General features: G+C 55.3%; 1 protein-coding gene and 1 pseudogene across 3 annotated transcripts in view; one reads left to right on the top strand and one right to left on the bottom strand.

Annotated features, from left to right (window-relative positions):
- Positions 1-21,930, bottom strand: part of LOC309974959 (methylosome protein WDR77-like) — a 462,921-nt pseudogene that overhangs the window by 5,917 nt on the left and 435,074 nt on the right. The gene's annotated exons all lie outside the window — the stretch shown is intronic.
- On the top strand, positions 3,960-21,190 carry SERINC2 (serine incorporator 2). 2 transcript variants are annotated; one of them, XM_082833317.1, is made up of 10 exons: positions 3,960-4,017; positions 10,923-11,084; positions 11,798-11,988; positions 12,447-12,526; positions 12,907-13,044; positions 14,596-14,765; positions 16,436-16,526; positions 16,823-16,964; positions 19,221-19,436; positions 20,605-21,190. In XM_082833317.1, the coding sequence occupies exons 1-10, from the start codon at positions 3,979-3,981 to the stop codon at positions 20,738-20,740; spliced, it is 1,365 nt and encodes a 454-aa protein (XP_082689443.1). In that variant the 5' UTR covers positions 3,960-3,978; the 3' UTR covers positions 20,741-21,190. The 2 variants fall into 2 exon arrangements, with proteins under 2 accessions (XP_082689443.1, XP_082689444.1); XM_082833318.1 differs by lacking the exon at positions 3,960-4,017 and adding an exon at positions 8,770-8,845.

Here is a 21,930-nt window from a genome sequence, read left to right as displayed (position 1 = left end):
CTGCATGCATCCGTGCTCACATGTACATCGTGTGTGTGTCTGCGTTCATGCACACACTTGTCTGCCTGTCTCCATAGTCTCCAGATGGAGTCAATTCCAGGACCTGAGTCCTTTCCTAAAGCCTTGGTCGCCTAAGACCACTGTGAGCACATCTGCTGGAGTGTGAGGTCCAGATATGGCCCCATGACCATGCGCTCCTGAGCTTGGCCCTGTGCATCTGCATGGCAGAGGTTAAGAGTACCAGCTCTGGGCTTCCCTGGTGGCGCAGTGGTTGAGAGTCTGCCTGCCGATGCAGGGGACACAGGCTCGTGCCCCGGTCCGCGAGGATCCCACATGCCGCGGAGCGGCTGGGCCCGTGAGCCATGGTCGCTGAGCCTGCGCGTCCGGAGCCTGTGCTCCGCAATGGGAGAGGCCAAAAATAGAGTACCAACTCTGAGAATTCCCTGGTGGTCCAGTGGTTAGGACTCCACGCTTCCACTGCCGGGGCCCTGGTTCAATCCCTGGTCGGGAAACTAAGATCCCGTAAGCCGCATGGCGTGGCCAAAAAAAAAAAAAGAGTACCAGCTCTGGAGTCCGACAAAACCTGGGTTCCATCCTTGCTCTGCTTGTAATCACTTTATATGTTTCACGTATGACTTACGTGAGTGCTACTTCTTGGAGCATGTATTTCCTTATCTGTTAAATGGGAAAATAGTTCCCATCTTAAAAGCATCTTACAGGAGATGCTCTTAGCAGGGTGCCTGGTGTGTTGTAAGCACTTAAAAATGGTTGCTGTGGATATCATTATTGTTGTTACTTCAGGCCTTTGCCTCAAACTCCCATGCACCCTTTGGGAGGGAGGGCAGCCTTGGTGGGGGGCTGTGTATGGGTGGATGGTGTCTCGTGAATGCCTCTCCCCAGAAGCTCCCCCAATCCCAAGCCCTTATTATCCCACATGCATATTCATAAGGGATAGCTCCAGCCCTGCTCTGTAAATGGGTCAGAAGAAGGAAGTGGAGGTCAGGTCAGAGAGTGAGGCTCAGGGGACAGGAAGCTCAAAGCCAGAGTGCATCTGAGTCCTCACGGACAGGAGGATGGTAAGAGGGATGGGCAAGGATGGGTGGGGGATACTGGGGGCCATGGGGGAGTTTGAGCAGGGGATTGTCCCCATATTACAGATTTGAAAACTGAGGCCCAATGAGATCAGATTAGAGAACCCTTGGGCCGAGTGGCCCAAGAAGCCAGGTCCTGCTTCCTTTGGGATCTGGAGAGTTGAGCATCTGTCTGGGCTGGGTGATGGGCACAGGGGGTTGGACCAATTGACCCCTGTAGGTTTCTCTCAATGGGTGTAGTTTACATGGCATTACATGGTTGGAAGAGCTGTGGTGATCCTGAATCCCAACCCTCCACTGAGGCTCCAAGAGGACGGGTGACTTGCCAGGATCACACAGCGGCTGACAGTAATCTTGCCTTTGGAGGTGTGAGAGATAGAATGATTCTGGTCCCTTGCAAGAGATTCAAGACTGGGAGAAAAGTGGGTGGGCTTGTCAGGATACCAGGGAATGAAGCTTCTTTATCCCCCTCCTCATTTCATCTCCTCACTACTCCCGTGAGACAGCTGGAGCAATAACGATTATCTCCATTTTACAGATGAGAAGCATGAGGCTGGAAGAGGAGGAAGCACCAGGAGAAGGCTACAGAGTGAGTTGTCTGCAGGGGGTCTGCCCCTCCATGCAGGGCGATGTGGGGATGTGAGAGCCCAGCTCGCCTCCATCTTGGGCGGGGTGAGGCCAGGACAAGGCAGCACATCACCCTGCTCTGGAAAACTTCAATCTAAAAAATCAGAGGGGGCTGTTTCTCTACACTTGCAGGTATATTAATCCCTCCCTCCTTTCAGATAATTGCCTGTTTCTTAGAATGCTTTCTGGATGCTTGGAACTGCTCTGTGAGGTTAAGTAAGATAACCACTCCCGTTTCAGGGTAAGAGAGAATTGTTCTCCAGGGCGGCAGAGGGTGTGAGAGGCAGTGACAGAACAAGAGTCTCAGCGAAGTCGTGGGTGTTTTCTACTGGACCAGTTCATGGAAAGGGACGGGTTGAGGGATGGAAAATTCGGCTCTTGGGGCAGCAGTGTCAAGAGGAACTGACCCTGGGGTGGGTGGCCGTGAGAAGGGCTCACTTCAGACTGCTAGGTGGCAGATTGAGGACACTGGCCTTGTGGTAAATGTTCAGGCATTCATTCATTCAGGAAGCATCCACTGCCTTAGTGTGCCAGGCCCTGTGCTGTGCCCAGGGCAGGGGAGGGACCAGCCAGAGGTGAAGCAGACAGTCCTTGGGTGGCTCAAAGTCTCCTGAGGGTCTCCGACTAGGACTGAAGACATCATTGGACAGAAAAGAGGCTGACTGGGTATTGTCACCTCTGCTTTCAAACAGAGGCAGTGAGATGTTGGGGACAGGCCTTGGGTTCTGAGATCAGGGCCAGATTTGGTGGTCTTCTAGCTCTTTTCTGCCCTTCTGAGCTGTGTGGCTTTGAGCAGCAATAATAACTAGCACAATAGTCATAGCTGATGTTTATTCAGTGCTCAGTTTACGTCTAGCACGTCACTTTACTTCTTTGAACCTGTTTCCTCATCTGTAAAATGGAATGGAGTAGGAGTTAGTCTACTTCTCAGGGTTACTATAGGGCTTGAATGGGACCATGTAGGTGAAAGAGTTTGGTATAAGCTTGAGCTGTGTGGTAACTTTAGTTATTTGTGGGGCTGTAAAGGGGCCCCGTGCTGTAGAAACACAGGGAAGCAGGAGGATATTTATTCCTAATGGAGCCAGGTTGTGGTTTTGGGGGAAGGGTGTTTCTCTTCACCAAAAAGATATGCGATTGTGAGCAAGGCTTTGAAGGGTAGAGAGGGGGATCAAGAGAAGGACTTTCCAGGGGGAGGGTATCCTGTGTGCAAAAGTGTGGAGGAGGGAAAGTGTAGGGTATGTTTGCGGAACAGTCCTGGTACAATGAATGGCTAAGCCTGGCGCCCCATGAATCACCAAGGATGCAGTCAGGTAGGATCTTTGGCCCCGGGGCCAGCTTTGAGGCAAGCAGATTTCCTTCCCTAACATTATCCCATCTACGGCTGAGTGAGGAGCGGGCCGGAGCGTGAACCGAGAGTGATTACAGAGCCCTGCTTCTGGGTCTCTCCCACCTACCTCTAGGGGACGGTCTGGCAGGAATGTGACCCACCCACCCCTTCTGACCTCCTTAGCTGGGGGTCAGGTTCGGGCATCCCTGGAGCGATGAGCCGGGTGGCTCTGGGGAGCATGTGGCCCAAGACAGGAGTCAGTAGAGCTTAAAGAACAGGTGGATGGAGGGGAGGACAGAGGAAAGAGGGGGAGGACAGACGAAAGTGTGCGAGGCGGGGTCTTAGGAGTAACAGGCACAGGGAGCTCACACTTGGCAAGCATCTCCTATGTGTTGTACCAGCCCTTTGAGGTAGGTATCCTCACTTTACAGATGGGGAAACTGAGGCTCAGAGAGGTGAAGTGACTTGCCCATTTCTTTGTCCAGTCATTCATCATTCAACGCTTATGTATTGGGCAGAGGCTCCGTGCCAAGCGCCGAGGAGTCAGGGGTGACCATCTCTTGGCTACTGTCCCCTGCGGTGGGGGTCCGGGGGAAGTGTTGTGAGGTCGCATTGCGACCTCGTCGGCACTCGAACCCAGGTCTCACTATTTCCAAACCATCACTTTGGATACGGACACAAGCCCCGTTGCACGGCTCGCGCGTCCGCTGGAATCCCCGGTACCTCCACTTTCCCTAGGGTCCCACCTGCCGCACCTGGCCCAGGTGAGTCCCGGGAGGTCCCGAGCGCCGCCGGAAGGCGGCGAGCGGTTCCGGCAGGTAGGGCGGGGCGGGGCCGGGGCGGGGCTGAGGGCGGGGCCAGCCCGCGACGCCAGGAGCCCGACCGGATTCCGCGCCCTTCTGCCCGCGCCCAGCGCCCCGCGCCGCCGCCGACATGGGGGCCTGTCTGGGCGCCTGCTCCCTGCTCAGCTGCGTGAGTCCCGCCCTCGGCGCCCGCCCCCGCCGCCTGCCCCTTCTTCGGCCTCGCACTTTTGTCCTGTCTTCTTCCTCCAAATAGTTTCTTCTTTTTCCTTCCTCCAAACTTGTCTTTCTGGGCCCGCATCCCGCCTCCTCGCCCCTCGGGTCGCCCCTCTCACCGACTTCCCCCGCCCCCATCCCGGGCCCGCGGGCGCCGGGGACAGCTGGTGTCCGGGGATCGGGTTACCGCGGGGGCGGGGGTGGGGCGCGCTCGGGCGGGGGAGGGGGTGTCCTGGGCGGGCGCCCCTCCAGGGAACTGGGGAGACTGAGGCCCAGAGCCCGGGGCGGCTGCGGCCCCAGCTGGCTCAGCTTGGAGTCGTCCTGGCAGTGCGCCTCTGGTCTCCCTCCCGGACGCTCTCTTTGTGTGGCCTGCCGGTCCCTGTCCCTCTCTGCCGTGTGTCCTTCTCTGTTTCTCTGGCAGTCTGTCAGTTGGTCTTTCTGTCCCTACCCGTCTGCCTCAGTTTGTCCATTTGTATGTGTCTGATATCTGTCCGTTCGTTTGCCCGACTGTCTTTGTCCGTCTGAAGCCTCTCCATCTGTCATTGTCTGTCTAGACGGCTCCGTGTCTGTCCGCCGGGGTCTGTCTGCCCGTTCAGTCTGTCAGTCTCTCTGTGTCTTGTCTCTGCTTCGTTCAGTCTGGCTCAGGCTAATTCCTGGGCACTTCCCCAATGAACCCCAGACGCTTGCCCTCTGGGCCCCAGAGCCGAAGTTGGGGGAGGGGAGGAGGCCTCCTTTGCTTTTCTAAGCCGGTCTTGAGTGAGGGGTGCGGGTTACTACCGCCATCGGCCCAGCTCTGGGTGGGAAAACCCGGAAACTGAGGGAGGTTGGGGTGTGTGGGGGAGGGATTACCTGGTCGTCTGCTCGGGGACCTGGGGAGCAGCCAGCAGAGGGGAGGAGCGTCCGCCAGACCCCGGCTGGGAGGCCCCTTCTCTTTTCTCCCTTCCCAGCCCCCTCTCCCTTCCCTCTTCCCTTCATTAAATCTGAGGTTCATTCAGGCAGCCCCCTCCCCCTCTGCCCCACACAAAAGATGAGCAGAGAGGCAGGCGGGGGAGTCTGGAGGCTGCTGAAATCCCAGTTTCCTTTGTCCCTGATTTGTGTGAGTGTGTTAGGATGGGGGTGTAGGAGTGGACAGCTGGGGGATCCAGAGATTTACTTTACAGCCATTTTTGGAGAATGATATCTGCACAGAGAGGCTACATAGTGGGTTCCTGGACTCTTGTCCTCCCTGGGCCTCTATTTCCCCATCTGTGAAGGGTGTGTGTGTGTGTGCGTGCGCACACACCTGCGGGAGGGGGAATCAAGAGCTGGTCCCTGAGATCCCTGCCTGCCCAGTGAAACCAAGGTTTGGGCTAGGGCTCTGGCCAGAAAGGGTTTGCTTCCTGATGGGGGAGGGAGAGTTTCCTTGGAGTTGACCAGAATTCCATCAGGCTGGGCTATCCTGGGGATGGGGGGAGTGTTGAAGGGAGACCTGCCATTTCTCTGTGCGTGTGTCTCCCTGTCTACCTCCCTCATAATGCTGTTGGGAAGATTTTAAAGTGCCCCGCCCTGTTAGAGTAAGTGCTCCAAATAGGAGGTATTGTTATTATCATCTTAAAAAGGTGGGTGGAGACTTCCCTCTGGAGCCAGTTGCTGGTCTCTGAGTCAGACTCCTACAATGCTGAGTCAGAAGGCACCTGACAGGCCTGCTCCAACCCCCAGTTTACCGATGAGGAGGCTGCAGCCCAGAGAGGTTAGCTGACTTGCCTAAGGTTGCACAGTGAAAGGAGGAGGAACTGCACAGTCAGGATTAAAATCTGATTGCTGGTCTAGGCTTCTGCCCACACCTTCCCTCCCTTCACATCCTGGATGCTGAGGGATAGGGTTGGCACAGAGTGGAATTGGCAGGTTCGCTTAGGAAGTATCTAATATCTGCAAGGGACCTGTCCCTCGGGGCAGGGGCCTCCCCTTGGCGTTCTGACCTCTGACATTTACTGAGTACTTACTGCATGCCAGGTGCTGTGCCGAGCCCTTCACCCCTGCCATCTCATTACGCACCCCACCCGCCAACCCCATGACATAGTTATCCTATTTTACAGATCATGATACGGACAATAGCTGCCGTTTACTGAGTGCTTACTGTAGGCCCAGAGCTCACAGCCCAGAGCTGTCCAGTGGTGGCCCAGGCCCAGTAGTGTAGTGAGCACTTTGTATATTCCCTTTCATTTAATCCTCACAACGACCCCAATGAAGCAGTGAATATTATCCCCATTTCACAGCTGAGGAAGCTGGATCAGAGAGGGAAGATGATTTCCCCACAGCCACACAGTATTAAGTGGTACAGTTGGGCACTACTGGATACCAATAACAACCTGTTTCAATGGACATTGCCCCACAGGAGTGAAGTTCTAAGGGCGGGTTGCCAGGCATCTTTAGAGGGAACATTTTGGCATACATGGGTCGGTGGGGAAGACTTTTGTCCCTCCTGCCATGACGCATTTGCGTCTGCCTCTTGGTCAGATGCAAATGCGTCACGGCAGGAAAGGGACAAAAGTCGCTCTCTTGGTCAGCGTTTGGACTGGGCTGAAGGTGAGTCCTGGCTGGGAGGAGATGAGATGGGCCCACTAGGGGTGGGAGTCGCCAGCCAAGCCAGCACATGGTGAGTTGGATGGTCAGCAGATATTTAAGGAGGACCTTCTACAGTCGAGGGAGTGTGAAAGGCCTTTGGCTCAGACCCATTGGTCTTGGTCCTGGCTTGGCCTCTTCTCAGCGGCGTGACTGAGGACCTCTCTCCTTGTCTGTAAAGTGGCGAGAACAACGGCACCTGCCTCTCAGCATGTCAGGAGGGTTCAGTGAGACTTAGTTAGCATGAAGCTGGCGTGCGGCGGCTGCTCTGTAAGCTCCCGCCAGTGGTAACGTGCTGGAGACCACTTTCGAGGAATGGGGAACCTGGTGAAACCCAGGGCTGTCTGATGGGCTTCAAGCCACCTCACTGCCCTGCCCAGAGGCCCATTTTATGGCTGAGGAAACTGAGTCCCACTTGTCTAAGGTCATACTGCCAGCTGGTGGCAGAGTCAAGACAGGGCCCTCTCCTCTTCACGCTGCGTGGGGGAAGGAAGTATGCTTTGAGTAGTCTTGGGCTGACCTCTTCTCTCCTGTGTTTGGTCTAGTGCTAGGGTGGCTCAGCCAGTTATGGGGTGCCATGGAACCTCGCAGACCCCGGGCTCCTGAGTTCTGAATTCTCCATTCTGAGAACCTGGCTGGTGCTGAGATTCCACCGCTCTTATTTCTGGTGCTTTTCCATTGCTGCCTTTCCCCTGAGTGCATTTGTGGAGGGGGTGTTGTAATCTGAGTGTGGGAACAGTTTGTAGTCTGCCTTGGCCTTTCACATTGCATCACAAGCATAGCCTGTGTTGCTGTCAGTCTAGTGGCTTTCATCTTTCCTGCCTCTATAACATTCCATGGAGTCAGTGGGCCACCGCTGTCCCCTGGTGTTGGGCAATGAGGTCATCTGCAGTTTCCTGATAGTCTAATAAGCTCATACAACCTAAAGCTTCGTGCCTGTTTTAGTTTTTTTCTGAATTTAAAATTTCTATTTTTTGATAATGAAAATCAACTTTATCGGGGTATAATTTATATTTAACTATATTTAGTTGTATATGCCCATTTAAGTGTTCCCAGCACATCTGCTCCATTCAGCAGAGAGATCCCTTTTAGGGATCACGATGTACCATGATGTACCACGATGTAATGATGGATATTTAGTTATTTTCAGCCTTCCCCTATTATTTTCCTCGTGGGAAGTGTCACAGTGGACTTCCCTGTGTACATGTGTGCGCACGTGTCTGCCTTTACTGCCGTGGGCTGGTATTTCTATAGGAAGAGGTTGTGGTAGGAGTGATCCCCAGAGGTGGAGTGGGGATCAGAATGTATGAACAACTCCAAGGAGGCTCCAGAAGCGGGGGGGGGGGGGCTGTGTGTATTGTTCTCTCCCTGACCTGGTCTCTCTGGCTACCAGCCAGGCCCTTGGAAATCCTGAGGTTTCAAGTATCAGGAATACCTGGATTCTGATCTCCAAAAACCGCAGTGAGTTGAAAGGCCAGGCTCTCTGACTGCAGTGTGCAGCTTTTCTTGTGTCTCAAATTGAAATGGTATCAAGCCAGAGCCGGACCCTGACCTGGGTACTTGGGCACTTGGTTCCTGAGATCATACCTGTTGGCCTCCCTTGGTTTTCTTGGGCACTGGAGGGATTGTTTTCATCGCTGGGCTGTTTTGAAATTTAATGAGTGCCATCAGTGACTTAGCAGGCCCTGGTGCAGACAGACTTGAACTTGAATCCCAGCTCCTTAGCTCACTTGCTGTGTGACCTTGGCCGCATCACCTCTCTGAGTCTCAGTTCCCCACTTGTAAATGGGAAGTTACAACACACTTCATAGTGTCCATGAGGCTTAATCTAGACAAAGCCCTTATCATAGTGTCTGGGACAAGTAACTCGTCATAAAGGGAAGCTATTACTGTTATTACTTGAATCTCAGCACTGCTGTTCGCTTGCTGTGTGACTTCTGGCAAGTTTCTTAATCTCTCTGATCTCAGAATGCTCTTTATGGTTTACAAAACACTTCTGGCATTTGCTTATCTCCTCACCGCCCCCGCCCTCCTCCAAGGTAGCTATGAACAGGAGTCAGGATTGGGGTGGGGTTTGCAAGATACAAACAAAAATTGCTGGATGATTTGGACCGTGAGGGAGAATTTCATTCGGCATTCACTTAGCAACTGTGCTGTTACTTGGCTGTGGGTGAGAGAGATGGGTAAGAAGGAGCATTCCCAGGGGCATTTCCAGTCTGGGGGAGAGGTGTGGGGGATACGGGAGGGCAGCTGCCCCTCAAGCAGAGTGTGCTCTACCCCTTGTGACCAGTCCAGAAAGCAGGGGGCGGGGCCTCAGAGGAGCAAGGGGCCCTTTTCAGCCTGCTATCCACAAAGCTGGTCACTCAGCATAAGGCTGTTCCTGTCCCTCCGGCTTTGAGAGGTGATGCCCAATGGCAATGGATGCCCATTGCTCGTGGGATGAACACGAGGATCCTGCACATGGCTGCCGGGCTCTGCCAGCCTGGCCGACCTCACCGCTCGCTTGCTTATGAAGCTTTGGCCATAGGGACTTCTTTCCATTCCTCCAACGCTCAGCTCCTGTCCGCCCCAGAGCTGCCTCAGGCTCCGTTCCCTCTGTCTGGAACACTCGTTCTTCCCCTTGGTCAGGAGAGTGAATCCTCATTGTTCAGCTCTCAGCTTAAGTGTCACTTCTTCCAGGAAGTAACCCACTACCCCCAATCTAAGCTAGGCCCCCGCCGGTCACTCTCATGGCAGCACGTATGTTTTCTTCTTCACACTCACCATGACGGGTGTAATGACTTGCTGAGTATCGTTCCTGCCCTTGGAAGCTCCAGGGTGGCAGAGCCTGTGTCTTTCTTGCGCTCCAGACTCTTAAATACCTGAATGAGGAGTCAGGGCTGTTTGGGGGAAGAGAAACAGTGAACCAGATGTATCTGGATGTGGGCCCACTTCCTCCAAGGCTGGGCTGGAGAACTGGCTTCCAAGGGATGAGTCTACAGCTACGAAAGGTGTGGCATCACCAGCCCCTAAGTGATTTCAGCCAGCCCTAGGGAGGGAGGGGCTGACAGAGGGCAGAGGAGCTGGAGACAGAAAGGGCTGGACGCCTCTGCGGTCCCAAACTGGGGCAGCCCCAGAGCGGGAAGCCACAGACACCCACCTTCTTCATTCCATTCATTCAACAGATGTCGATTTATCAGCGCTTGCTCTGTTTGAGGCCTTAACATACGTCTGGTATGATGCCAGACGCTTTACATTTGTTCAGCAGATAGTCACTGAGCTCCCGACGACGTGCCAGGCGCAGTTCCCACCCCTGGGAATACCATGGTGCACAAAACAGACACAACCCCTTGCCCTGGTGGGGCTTGCATGCTAGCAATGAGAGGCCAGCAACACGAGTAAACTGTGAAGCCAATCAGGCGGTAGTAAGTCCTACAGAGAAAAATAAAGCAGGGAAGGGACAAAGGGAGCCTGAATGAGTTACAATTTTTTTTGGTCGTGCTGCGAGGCTTGCGGGATCTTAGTTCCCCGACCAGGGATTGAACCCGGGCCGTCGGCAGTGAAAGCACGGAGTCCTAACCACTGGACCGCCAGGGAATTCCCAGGGAGTTACACTTTAAAATCCCTACAGGACTTCCCTGGCGGTCCAGTGGTTAAGACTCTGCGCTTCCACTGCAGGGGGTGCGGGTTAGATCCCTGGTCAGGAACTAAGATCCTGCGTGCTGCGCAGCGCTGCCAAAACAATAAAAATTAAAAAATAAAATAAAATCCCTACAGTATTTCATTCTTAGAACTGCTATGTGAGAAGCAGGTACTGTTAGGATTCCCATTATATGGAAGAGGAAACTGAGGTTCAGAGAGCTTGAGTGAGCTGTATAAGGGCACATAGCTAATCAGTGAAAGAGCTGGCCTTCCGGATTTTTTTTTTCCACTCTGCCTCCTCCTAAATAAGAAGCACTGTGACCCCAGCTCTCTCGCCGAAGCCACAGGAACACCTGAGATAGATCCAGGTTTGAATCTGGGTTCCGTTGCTTACTGGCTGTGTGTCCTTGTGGGACCCAGCCTCTTCCAGCCTTGGTTTCCTTGGCCTCTCCCTTGGGCTTGAAAGTTAGATGGGGTGACATCTGGGGAAGAGGTGTCCCTTTGTGGTGTGGCACAGGCAGTCTCTGCGTAGGTTTGGAGGTATTGAGTGGGCAGTGGGCAGTGGGTGGATGCTGCGTGCTTGGGCTGGGAAGGGGAGAGGAGACCGGAGAGTAAGGTGCCATCCTGGCCTCCCCGCAGGCGTCCTGCCTCTGCGGCTCTGCCCCCTGCATCCTGTGCAGCTGCTGCCCCTGCAGCCACAGCTCCACACTGAGCCGCCTCATCTTCACGGCCTTCCTCTTCCTGGGGGTGCTGGTGTCCGTCATCATGCTGAGTCCCAGTGTGGAGAGCCAGCTCTACAAGGTGAGCCACCTGCGGGACCTGGCCTCTGGCAAAGGCTCAGCTACCAGGGGGCCCGGGCTTGGGGGCCCAGCTGATCAAGAGGTGGGCAGGAATGCCAGCGCACCGATGATCCAAGCTTGACGATGGAGGGTCGTTTCTTCATATTGGGAGGAGGGTTTGAGCCTTATTGTTTCTCATAAGCCTTGGTCCCCTTGGGAAGTCTCATGAATCCTTATCGCCATCCCTGCCAGACACTGGCCCAGGGTCAGCTCTCCCCACTTTAATGCATGAGCCCAGTTTGAGGGTCCTAAGTCTTCCCTTCATCTCAGTGTTTCATAGCCAGTGGGATAGTTAGGCCAGAGGTTCTGACATACTAGTGTATACAGAGCATGAATTCCCTGGGAAGTGTGCCAGTCATGCAGAATCTCAGACCCTGCCTTAGAGACTCTAGTTCTGTAGGAGAGGGGAACCTCCGGGGATTCTGATGTAGCTGGTGGGCGGAGAGCACTTTGGGAAATCCTGCCCTGGACCGTGCCATGCCTTCTGTTTGTCCCTGGGGGGCTCACTCATAGGGCTTCAGCCGCAGAGGTGGGTGGGAATGGAGATGGGCCATGGGTGGAAGTGGGAGGCTCGCGTGGCCCTCCTGGGAGAGCCTCGTGCCTGGCGGCCTGGGCAGAGTCAGCCCGGGTTCTGGGTGGGGTGGGGTCTTCCAGCTGCTCTGTCTGTCTCCACAGCTGCCCTGGGTGTGTGAGGAGGTGGCCGGGTCCCCCGTCGTCCTGCAGGGCCACGTCGACTGTGGCTCCCTGCTCGGCCACCGTGCCGTCTACCGTATGTGCTTCGCTATGGCGGCCTTCTTCTTCCTCTTCTCCCTGCTCATGATCTGCATGCGCAGCAGCCGGGACCCCAGGGCTGCCATCCAGAATGGGTGAGGAGGGGTCCCACCTGCACCCTGGGCCCCTCCCGCTGTGGTTTTCCCTATCCTCGGCCTGTCTCCAGCAATCTCCAGACCCTAACCCTCCGACTCAGGGGCCGCTGAAGCCAGGAGGGCACAGCACAGAGGTCGGCTCATCTAGTAGTTCCCATTTCTCAGATGAGGAAGCAAAGCTCAGGAAAGGCAACAGCATCCCTAGGGCCACACACCAGTTTAGTGACACAGTTGGGGTTAGAGCCCGGGTGACCGTCCTCACCCATCATTGGTCCTTCCCTCTGCCCCTCGGGGCTTTTTCCAGGGCCAGGACAGATTTTCTGTGCCTGTCAGACCATCAGGAAGTCTCTCTCACCTCTCCCTGTACCTGCTCTTCAGGGTTGGGGTTCTGGGGGTCCAGCCTTCTTCTCTCCCCCTACTCAGCTTTCTTGTCTGTCCTCCCCCTTTCCCCACCATAGGTTTTGGTTCTTTAAATTCCTGGTTTTCGTGGGCATCACCGTGGGCGCCTTCTACATCCCTGACGGCTCCTTCTCCAACAGTAGGTGGCCCTGCTGGGGAGGGATGGGGGCTACCAAGGGTGAGCGTGCTGGCCCCCAGCACACAGACCCCAGACTACTGGCTGGGTCCTTGCCTCCCATCCAGGAGAACAGGACTCTGGTGCTTGGCCACATGGCCTTTGGGCAACTCGGGGTTGGGGGGACCCCCTTTGACCCCGACCCACACCCTGACACAAGGCATCTCTGTGCGTGGCCAGGGGCTCCTGAGGGCGGGGACTTTGCTGCTTCTCAGTGTCCCCAGTACAGGGTGTGGCACAAATGACTGTTGAATGTATAAAAGTGAGCGTGAGAAGAGACCCAGACCCAGGGGCTGCTGCGCCATGGCTGGACCCCCTTGCCTCCCTCCCCTCTGCCTGCCTAGTCTGGTTCTACTTTGGTGTCGTGGGCTCCTTCGTCTTCCTCCTCATCCAGCTGTTGCTGTTCATCGACTTTGCGCACTCCTGGAACCAGCGGTGGGTGAACAAGGCTGAGAAGAGCGACTCCCGCGCCTGGTATGCAGGTCAGTGCCACCCAATGGCCTCGTGAGGGGGCTGGGCTACCTGAGGAGTTGGGGCGGGGGGGTGGTCCCTGAAGCTGGACGACGGCCTGGAGGGCATCTCGAGCTGCCTCCTAAGGGCAGGAACTGAGCCGTCCGTGTCACGTGGAGGGAAGGGTGTGTGGCAGGGGCCCGCTGACCCGGGGTGGCTGAGGTGGGGTCAGATGAGAGCTGCACTGGAGAGTTCAGAGGGATCTGGTTGAGCCAGCCCTGCAGAGCGAGCCACGAATGACACCTGGTCATTGAAACCCCAGTGGCAGAACGGGTCCCTTTTCAGTTCTTCTGAATTGATCAAGAAGAAAGGCACTCTTCAGGGTTGATTTGATTTTCACACCTTCCTGATCACCAGGCATCTAGTTCACTTTTTGAGAGATTGTTCTCTATTCATTGTCTTTTTTTTTGGCTGTGTTGGGTCTTTGTTGCCGCACGCGGGCTTTCTCTAGTTGCGGCGAGTGGGGGCTACTCTTCATTGCAGTGTGTGGGCTTCTCATGGCGTGGCTTCTCTTGTTTTTGTTTTTGTTTTTTCTTTGCGGTACACGGGCCTCTCACTGTTGTGGCCTCTCCCGTTGCGGAGCACAGGCTCCGGACGCGCAGGCTCAGCGGCCATGGCTCACGGGCCCAGCCGCTCCGCGGCATGTGGGATCCTCCCGGACTGGGGCACGAACCCGTGTCCCCTGCATCAGCAGGCGGACCCTCAACCACTGCGCCACCAGGGAAGCCCGGCGTGGCTTCTCTTGTTGCGGAGCACAGGCTCTAGGCGCATGGGCTTCAGTAGTTTTGGCTCGTGGGCTCTAGAGCGCAGGCTCAGTAGTTGTGGCACACGGACTTAGTTGCTCCACAGCATGTGGGATCTTCCCGGACCAGGGATTGAACCCGTGTCCCCTACACTGGCAGGTGGATTCTTAACAACTGTGCCACCAGGGAAGTCCCCTCTATTCGTTGTCTTTATTTTTATGGTGACCTTTTTTACGGCAAGTGAATCATTTTAGTTCAGGGTGGGGCAGGAGCTCACAAAGCCTGGGTGAGGGACGGAAGTTTTTTTGTTTTTAATAAATTTATTTATTTTAAATCTTTTTGGCCGCGCTGGGTCTTCGTTGCTGCGCGCGGGCTTTGTCTAGTTGCGGTGAGTGGCGGCTGCTCTTCGTTGTGGTGCGCGGGCTTCTCACTGTGGTGGCTTCTCTTGTTGCGGAGCACGGGCTCTAGGCGCGCGGGCTTCAGTAGTTGTGGTGCACGGGCTCAGTAGTTGTGGCTCGCGGACTCTAGGGCGCAGGCTCATAGTTGTGGTGCACAGGCTTAGTTGCACGTGGGATCTTCCCGGACCAGGCCTCGGACTGTGTCCCCTGCATTAGCAGGTGGATTCTTAACCACTGCGCCACCAGGGAAGCCCCCAGGGACTGAAGTTTAGTAGACACTCCTTGGAGGAGGAAGTTGGGGCCTGAGACCCAGTGCACTGCTCGACAAGGGATGGGGGTCCTTGCACCTCTTGACCCACCTGCCGCTGCCCCTCCCTCCCAGGCCTCTTCTTCTTCACCCTCCTCTTCTACGCACTGTCAGTCGTGGCCGTGGCACTACTGTTCATCTACTACACCCAGCCTGGTGCCTGCTACGAGGGCAAGATCTTCATCAGCCTCAACCTCATTTTCTGTTTCTGCATATCCATAGTTGCTGTCCTGCCCAAGGTCCAGGTGAGCCTGCCTGTCTCTGCTCCTCGGTGTGTGGGACTTCTTGTAGGAACCTTGGGGTCCTGGGGCCAGGACTGTCAGTCACAGAGGCTTGGGCCAAGAGTGTGGGCTCCCAAGTCAGCCTCCCTGGGTCAGAGTCTTGACTCTCGCATTTATATGCTGGCTGTCTTTGGGAAAGTGCCTTAACCTCTCTGTGCCTCTTCCGTCTCAAATGTAAAATGGGAATAATAACACTATTTGGAGTTATTCTCAAGATCGAGACCATGTTTATAAACACTTAGAACAGTGCCTGGCATATCCATCAGACATTGGCTATTGTTATCATTATTTTGATGTCATCATTGTTTTCATGCAAATCAGGAGAACATTAGGAAGGGTCACCGAGTGATGATTCCTAGACACCTCAAGAAGTGGCGTTAGAAGGTGCAATTCCACAGTTTCTAATCCCAGACTATCTGGGATGATGGGTGGGAGCTCCCAGGGTAATCACTTGTTCTTCAGAAGGGAAGCCTTCTGAATCCAGTGGTATTTCACAGTTTGGGATATCAGCCCACCAGGTGTTTCAGAGGTAGCTTAGATAGTCTTTGGGGGTCCTTAGCAGAAAGGTTGGGAATCTCCCTTCTGGCCAGAGCTTCCATTTCCCAGTAAGAAAACGGAAGCCCAGAGAGGGTGATGCCTCTGTTCCAGGTCACACAGCAATCACTATTCATTCAGCAAATACCTCTTGAGCATCCGCTGTGTACCAGGCACTCTTCTAGATGTTGGGGATACAGCTGTGAGGAAGAGGAGGAATAATAATAGCTAACAGTTAATGACATCTGTCATGTTATTAGTCCTTGCACCATCATCATCCCCGCTTTCCAGATGAGGAAACAGAGGCTTAAAGGAGTAAAGAGACTTGCCTAAGGTCACACGGCTAGTAAGGGGTGGAGCTGGGATTTGAACCCAGGCAGACTGGCACCAGAGATGGTGCTCCTAATCATAGAGTTCAGATTCATATTTTCAAGCGTGTCTGTGTGGTGAGGAGTGGGGAAGAACAACCGACAGGAGACGAGGCCAGCTGAAGTAATTTTGGAGAATAAGTGCTATGTGGAAAATAAAAGAGGGTATGGGCTGAAAGGGAGGTGGGCAGGCAGGGCCGGGGTCTGCTGCAGGCAGGGTTTTCAGAGCCTTTTGCGGGGGTCCTGTTTGAGCTGAAGCCTGAATATAAAGACACTGCTGGTGCAGAGATGTGGGGGAGGAAGATGTCAGGGAGAGGGCAGGGCGAGTGCAAAGACCCTGAGGTTGGAGAGGATTTGGCAGGTTCCACGGACAGAGAGGTGGCCACCATGTTTGGGGAGTAGTCAGCAGGGAGGGCTGTCAGATGAAGATGCAGATGGGGTAAACGAAGGAGGGCTTTAATTCAGAGTGTGAAGAAGTGCTGCCCTTGAAGGATTCTCAGCTGGGGAACAAGTCGGGTAATCTGTTAAGAGAAAAAATTAGGACTCTACCTTTGGGTGGGCGAGGTGGCAGTGGGTGGCCCAGGTGGTATGTTTTCCCGAAGGGTGTGGGGTGGGATGGCCCTAGGGTGGTGGGGGTTTCTGAGGTCCCCCGGTCGGGCGTGGCTGGGCTGGGTGGGGGGGGGGGGTGTACCCAGGTTTGGCAGGAGTCACACTGTGGGCTGCCCTTGCCAGGATGCCCAGCCCAACTCGGGTCTGCTGCAGGCCTCGGTCATCACGCTCTACACCATGTTTGTCACCTGGTTGGCCTTATCCAACGTCCCCGGTGAGTAGAGGCCTGGGTTCCAGGTGGCCTGGTCTTCCTCCTGGGCTGGGGACCCTCAAAGATGACGGGGACATTCCCAGCCCATTCCAAGACTTAGTCCTTCGGGGAGGTGGGAGGACCCCATCTGTTCCTGGAGCTGTCTCTGTTGTTTTGTCTGCTGCGTGCTGTCGCCGGGACTTGAGTGGTTGGTTGTGTGTTTGTCTGTCCCTTGGCTGTCCATCTGAGCCCATCCTCTGGGCTCCCTGGCTACAGACCTGGCCTGCGTGGGCTGAGGGTGCCCATGCTCCCATCCCCAGACCGGAAATGCAACCCCACCCTGCTGACCCACTTGGACAATGGGACGGTCCTGGCAGGCCCCGAGGGCTACGAGACCCAGTGGTGGGACGCACCGAGCATCGTGGGTCTCATCGTCTTCATCCTGTGCACCCTCTTCATCAGGTAGGGTGGGGGGCTGGGTTCTGGGAAGGAATCATGATTGGGAGCCCTGAGGCACAAGTGACAGGAGGATGTGGGCGCTGGGACACCAAGCTGGAAGGCGCCCCCACAGGCAGCACACCCAGCCCCGGCACTGTGCTGGCGGGGAAACTGAGCCCCTCAGAGGGCACAGAGTGACTGGGCAGCGGAGGCGGGGCTGAACCCTGCCTCCTGGCCCAAGGCCTCTCCTGAGCCCGGGTTGCCATGTGCCCAGCTCAGCCGGGTACAGGCAGCTGTGGTGCCAGGGACGGAGCCTGGACTGGGGCCAGCGGGTCCAGGCTCCATCACTCACACCTGTGTGTGGCCGCTTCCCCTTTCCAAGCTTCAGCGTCCTTTTCAGTTAAAGGATGATGACCTCTAATGCCCGGGGTGGCTTGTGACCCCACAGTGTCCCTTGAGAAAAAGCAGCTCATTCTTAAGATCACATGTGCTCTTAAGAGCACATTCTTGAAGGGGTCTTAGCAAGTGCTTATCAGCGTGGACTTGAGCCTGGCACCCTGGGCAAGTCTCTCAACCTTTCTGTGCTTCAGTTTCCTTATCTGTAAAACAGGAATAAAAATACTACTTACTGCATTGGATTGTTGAAGTGTTATGAGGAGTTAATATGTACAAGGCGCTTAGAAAAGAACTTGGCAAGCAGTAGGTGCCAAATAAGTGTTTGCCATTAGTGCGAAGAACTATTAATATTTGCACAGCTGGGTGGCTGGGAGTGGCTGTTTTGTGTCACCAGACGGTAATATCAAGTATACTTATTGTTGACACTGGCAGACTCAGGTATTGCTTCCCTGCAGCCTGGCGTTTCTCCAGGTGCCACTTTGTGTGTCTGCACCTCCGCCCTGATCTTTTCTCCCCCAGTCACCCTTCCTGGGCAGCGCCCGTTTGCCTGTAAGCAGCACACCTGCTTCTAGGCTCCTGGGCTAGAACATTTTGAGGCTGTTTCACATTTCGTTTTGTTTTCACCTTTTTCAAAACATTTTCTCCTAGTGGAGTTGGGGCAGTTCACAAACACCTCTCTTCTTTGTCCTCTCCTTTGATTTCTTTTCCAACCCGGAAGGGCCCACGTCACCTCCATCTTACAGATGAGGAGACTGAGACTTGGTGAGGAGCAGCCACTTGTCCGAGGCCATGAGCGCACAGTGGCCGTGGTGCTGGAGCTCACTTCCCTACCCCCGAGCTCTATCCCTCCCCATCCCCAACGTGGGCGCAGAGCTGTGCTTCCTGATGCTTCTAATATACCTCCCTGGCCTTCAGTCACTGGGCTGCACCTTGGAGAGCCCACAGATCCCATCTGTTCTTAGCACAGTTCTTAAAACCCAGGAAGCAAGGAAGCATAAACAGCCACGAGGGCAGGGACCACGGATGATCGCTCTTGCCCCCAGCTGGATGGCCCAGATCTAGGCTCATGTGCACTAGATATCAGCACAGTATTTGGTGATTGGGGTAAACTGAAGCTCAGCAAAGGGTGATTTTTCAATTTGATGGAATGGGCTGGAATCCAGGCCTTTGTTCACTTTTTTCAGGATACAAGTTGGATCTTCAAAATTGTATATGTGTCTCAAACTATTAAATGTAGTTAAAAACATCAAGACCTCATTGTAGAAAAGCAATGACAGAAATCATTACTATTATTCTCTCTTTATTACAAACATAGAGAAAGGGGAGGCAGTGGGTAATACTACTTAGCTAAAATGAATGAAAGGTAAACAAATGTACCAGCAAATGAGCATTCTTATGAACATTTTTAATGAATGTAGTACCTGGTACGATCCTTTGCGGTACTAAGTTCTCAACACGTGTTTGTGGAGATGGCAAATAAACAACCAAAATAACAGGGGCCGCTTATCTGGTTTCTCCTCTGTGCCAGGCACAGTGCTGGGCCTTCAAACACCATTACTCCATTTAATCCTCCCAGCAACCCTATAAGGGAGGTACTGTTATCTCTGAATTTACAGACGAGGAATCAGAGGCTCAGAGAGGTTAAGTGTCTTGCCCAAGGTCACACAGGGAGTAGGGGTAGAGTTGAGAGTCAAGGCAGTTTGTTAACTCCAGGGCCCAGGGCCTAACCTCCAGGCCGCCGGCTCCCGAGGCTCTGGGACCCTGGTGCCCATGGTCATCATGGCCAATGCTGTGGTGCGTGAGGCCCCCTGGCACTGCCCACCCACCCACCTCAGTGGTGACGGCCTGACAGCCACACGCACATCCTCCCCTCGCCTCCCCCAGTCTGCGCTCCTCGGACCACCGGCAGGTAAACAGCCTGATGCAGACGGAGGAGTGCCCGCCTGTGCTGGAGGCCACGCAGCAGCAGCAGGTGGCGGACTGCGAGGGCCGGGCCTTCGACAACGAGCAGGACAGCGTCACCTACAGCTACTCCTTCTTCCACTTCTGCCTGGTGCTCGCCTCTCTGCATGTCATGATGACGCTCACCAACTGGTACAGGTATGTGGACGGAACCGCAATGTCCGCAGTGCGCGTGCCACTTCCCTTCCCCTCCAGCCCTGCACTGGAGTTTAAGACTTGGGCATGGAGGTGTCTCTCTAGGACCCTCCAGGGAGCCTGCCTCATCAGTGCCCCGGTTTCCCTGCCAGTGCCTAGTCCACGCAGTAGCTGGTACCTTCGCTAAGTGCTGAGAAGTGGGAATCACGGGAGGTGAGGCTGGGCTGTGCAGGGCAGACCAGGTTTACAGATCAGGGTGGTGATTTGGGTTATGGGGTCGGATTTGGGATTCATGGTTTGAGGGTTAGGAGTAGGGTGTGGGGTCAGAATCAAAGTCACAGGGTCAAGAATAGGAGTCCTGAAGTCGAGAGTTGGGATTGGGGCCATATAAAGTAACAAATTTGGTCATTTGGTTAAAATTGGGGTTACAAGTCCAGAAAGCCAGGATTGAAGTGACCAGGTCAAGGAGCTAAGATCAGAGTAACTAGGTTAGCGGCCAGAACTGGGGTCACAGGGCCAAGGGTCAAAACTGAGGTCAGAGATACCAGAACTGTGGTCATAGGGTCAAGGATAGGGTTATGGGATTGAAGGTCAGAGTCAACGTTAGAGGTCAGGACTAAAGTTAGGAGCTTCTGGGTCCCAAAGTCAGGGACCAGGAGTGCGGTCACGGAATTAGGATCACAAGGTTAGCGACCAGAATCAGGTCACAATATTATGCCTAGGACTTGGGTCAAGGTTGGAATTGAGGTCAGGGTCAGGTCTATGGTACAAGGCCATGAGCTCTATGTAGGGTCTTCAGGCCAAGTGTCAAAAATATCAAAGGGCTTCCCTGGTGGTGCAAGGTCAAGAGTCCGCCTGCCGATGCAGGGGACACGGGTTCACGCCCCGGTCCGGGAAGATCCCACATGCCGTGGGGCGGCTGGGCCCGTGAGCCATGGCCGCTGAGCCTGCGCGTCCGGAGCCTGTGCTCCACAGCGGGAGAGGCCACAACAGTGAGAGGCCCGCGTTTCGCAAAAAAATAAATAAATAAATAAAAATCAGAGATGGGGCTAGAGTTTACAGGGTAAGAGCCAGAGGTGAAGTCAGGGGTCGCAACTGGATCCTAAGGTCGGGGCCGGGACTGAGGTCACAGCGTCAGGGCCAGGCTCACTGGGATGATGGTGTGTTCCAGACCCGGTGAGACCCGGAAGATGATCAGCACGTGGACCGCCGTGTGGGTGAAGATCTGTGCCAGCTGGGCAGGGCTGCTTCTCTACCTGTGGACCCTGGTAGCCCCCCTCCTCCTGCCCAACCGTGATTTCAGCTGAGGCGGCTCCCTGCGGCCAGCCCACCTGGTGCTTCGGGGCTCAGTGACAGCAGGCTGAGCGCCCGCCACGCCTCCGGGACGTGCCTCTGAGCTGGGCCCCTCTGTTCTTAGTGCCTTCAGGGAGGAGGAGCATCAGGCCCCTCCCTCCCGCTGCCCCCCCACACCCACCATGGAGCTGCCTCCTCCTTCCCCTCACCCCCATTCGCCCACTCTTGCCCTCTTGGGAAAAAAGGGCCCCTTGTTCTAAGGCTCCCCAGGAGAGGATCCTGAAGGAGAGAAACACTGAGAGCTGCTCAGAAAGCAGGAGTGCTCACCGCGATGGGGTGCCCAGCACTGGGGCCCAGGTATTCCTGACCATGTACTCCAGGATACCCCGTCCCCTTCCTGGGCTCCGTGCCTTACTGAGTCTCTAAGACTCTGCCAATAAAGAAGCCGGTGTGTGTGCCTCCCATGTCTGTGCCCTTCCCCCTTGGCACGGGCCCCATCCCGTCTGGGCCCAGTGCAGGGGCTGGGAACAGAATGTCAGGGCAGAGGGGGCTGAAGGGCCAGACCATGAGGGGCCTTGAAGGTCAGACAGAGGGGCCCTGGCTCTGTCCTCTGGGCCATGGAGAGCCTGCGGGCTGGGGCTATAGAGGAAGGAGGGGCTTTGGCAAAAGGGAGCCTGGGGGTCAGAAAAGGGGGCCCTGGAGCAGTGTCCATATGCGGGTGATGAGGCCAGAGTCGGCGTGGAGAGAGGGCTCACGTGGGGAGGCTGAGAGGCTGGTCTTCAGGCCATCTTACCAGCGCCCATCCTGAGGTCCTGCCCACCTCTGACCTGCCTCTAGGGTCCTCCTGAAGAACTTGTCACCACCCTCCACTTCTCCCTGCTGTAGACGTTGGCCCCTGCTCTGGCCCCAGGGTGTGGTGGGGAAGAGTGTGTGCTCTGAAGTCAGCCAAGCTGCCTGGATCCGCTGAACTGCAAGAGTCATGGGGCTCCCGTGGGGCTCCGGGCAAGTCTTCCCCTCTGGGCCCTGGCTCCTCATTCAGCAGATGGAAAAACGCCACCTGTACCCAGGCTGCTGTGAGGCTCAGGTGAAACAGGTTACCCATTTCTGAAGGCGCACAGCGATGTGCGGGGGACGGACAGGCTCCTGGCTGGGGCCTCCTGAGCCTGGTCTTGACGTTGTGATGTCCATCCTCAGGTCATAACTG

The sequence above is a fragment of the Leucopleurus acutus genome (genome assembly GCF_964270905.1).
Source record: "Leucopleurus acutus genome assembly, chromosome: 2".
Classification (NCBI taxonomy): domain Eukaryota; kingdom Metazoa; phylum Chordata; class Mammalia; order Artiodactyla; family Delphinidae; genus Leucopleurus; species Leucopleurus acutus.
The sequence above is the reverse complement of the archived record's forward strand: the minus strand, read 5'-3'. Positions and strand labels throughout refer to the sequence as shown.

Coding starts and splice junctions, on each gene's coding strand:
- SERINC2 (XM_082833317.1), top strand. CDS start 3,979: ATGGGGGCCTGTCTGGGCGCCTGCTCCCTGCTCAGCTGC. Junction 4,018..10,922: donor CCTGCTCCCTGCTCAGCTGC/GTGAGTCCCGCC, acceptor GCCTCCCCGCAG/GCGTCCTGCCTCTGCGGCTC. Junction 11,989..12,446: donor AGGGCTGCCATCCAGAATGG/GTGAGGAGGGGT, acceptor TCCCCACCATAG/GTTTTGGTTCTTTAAATTCC.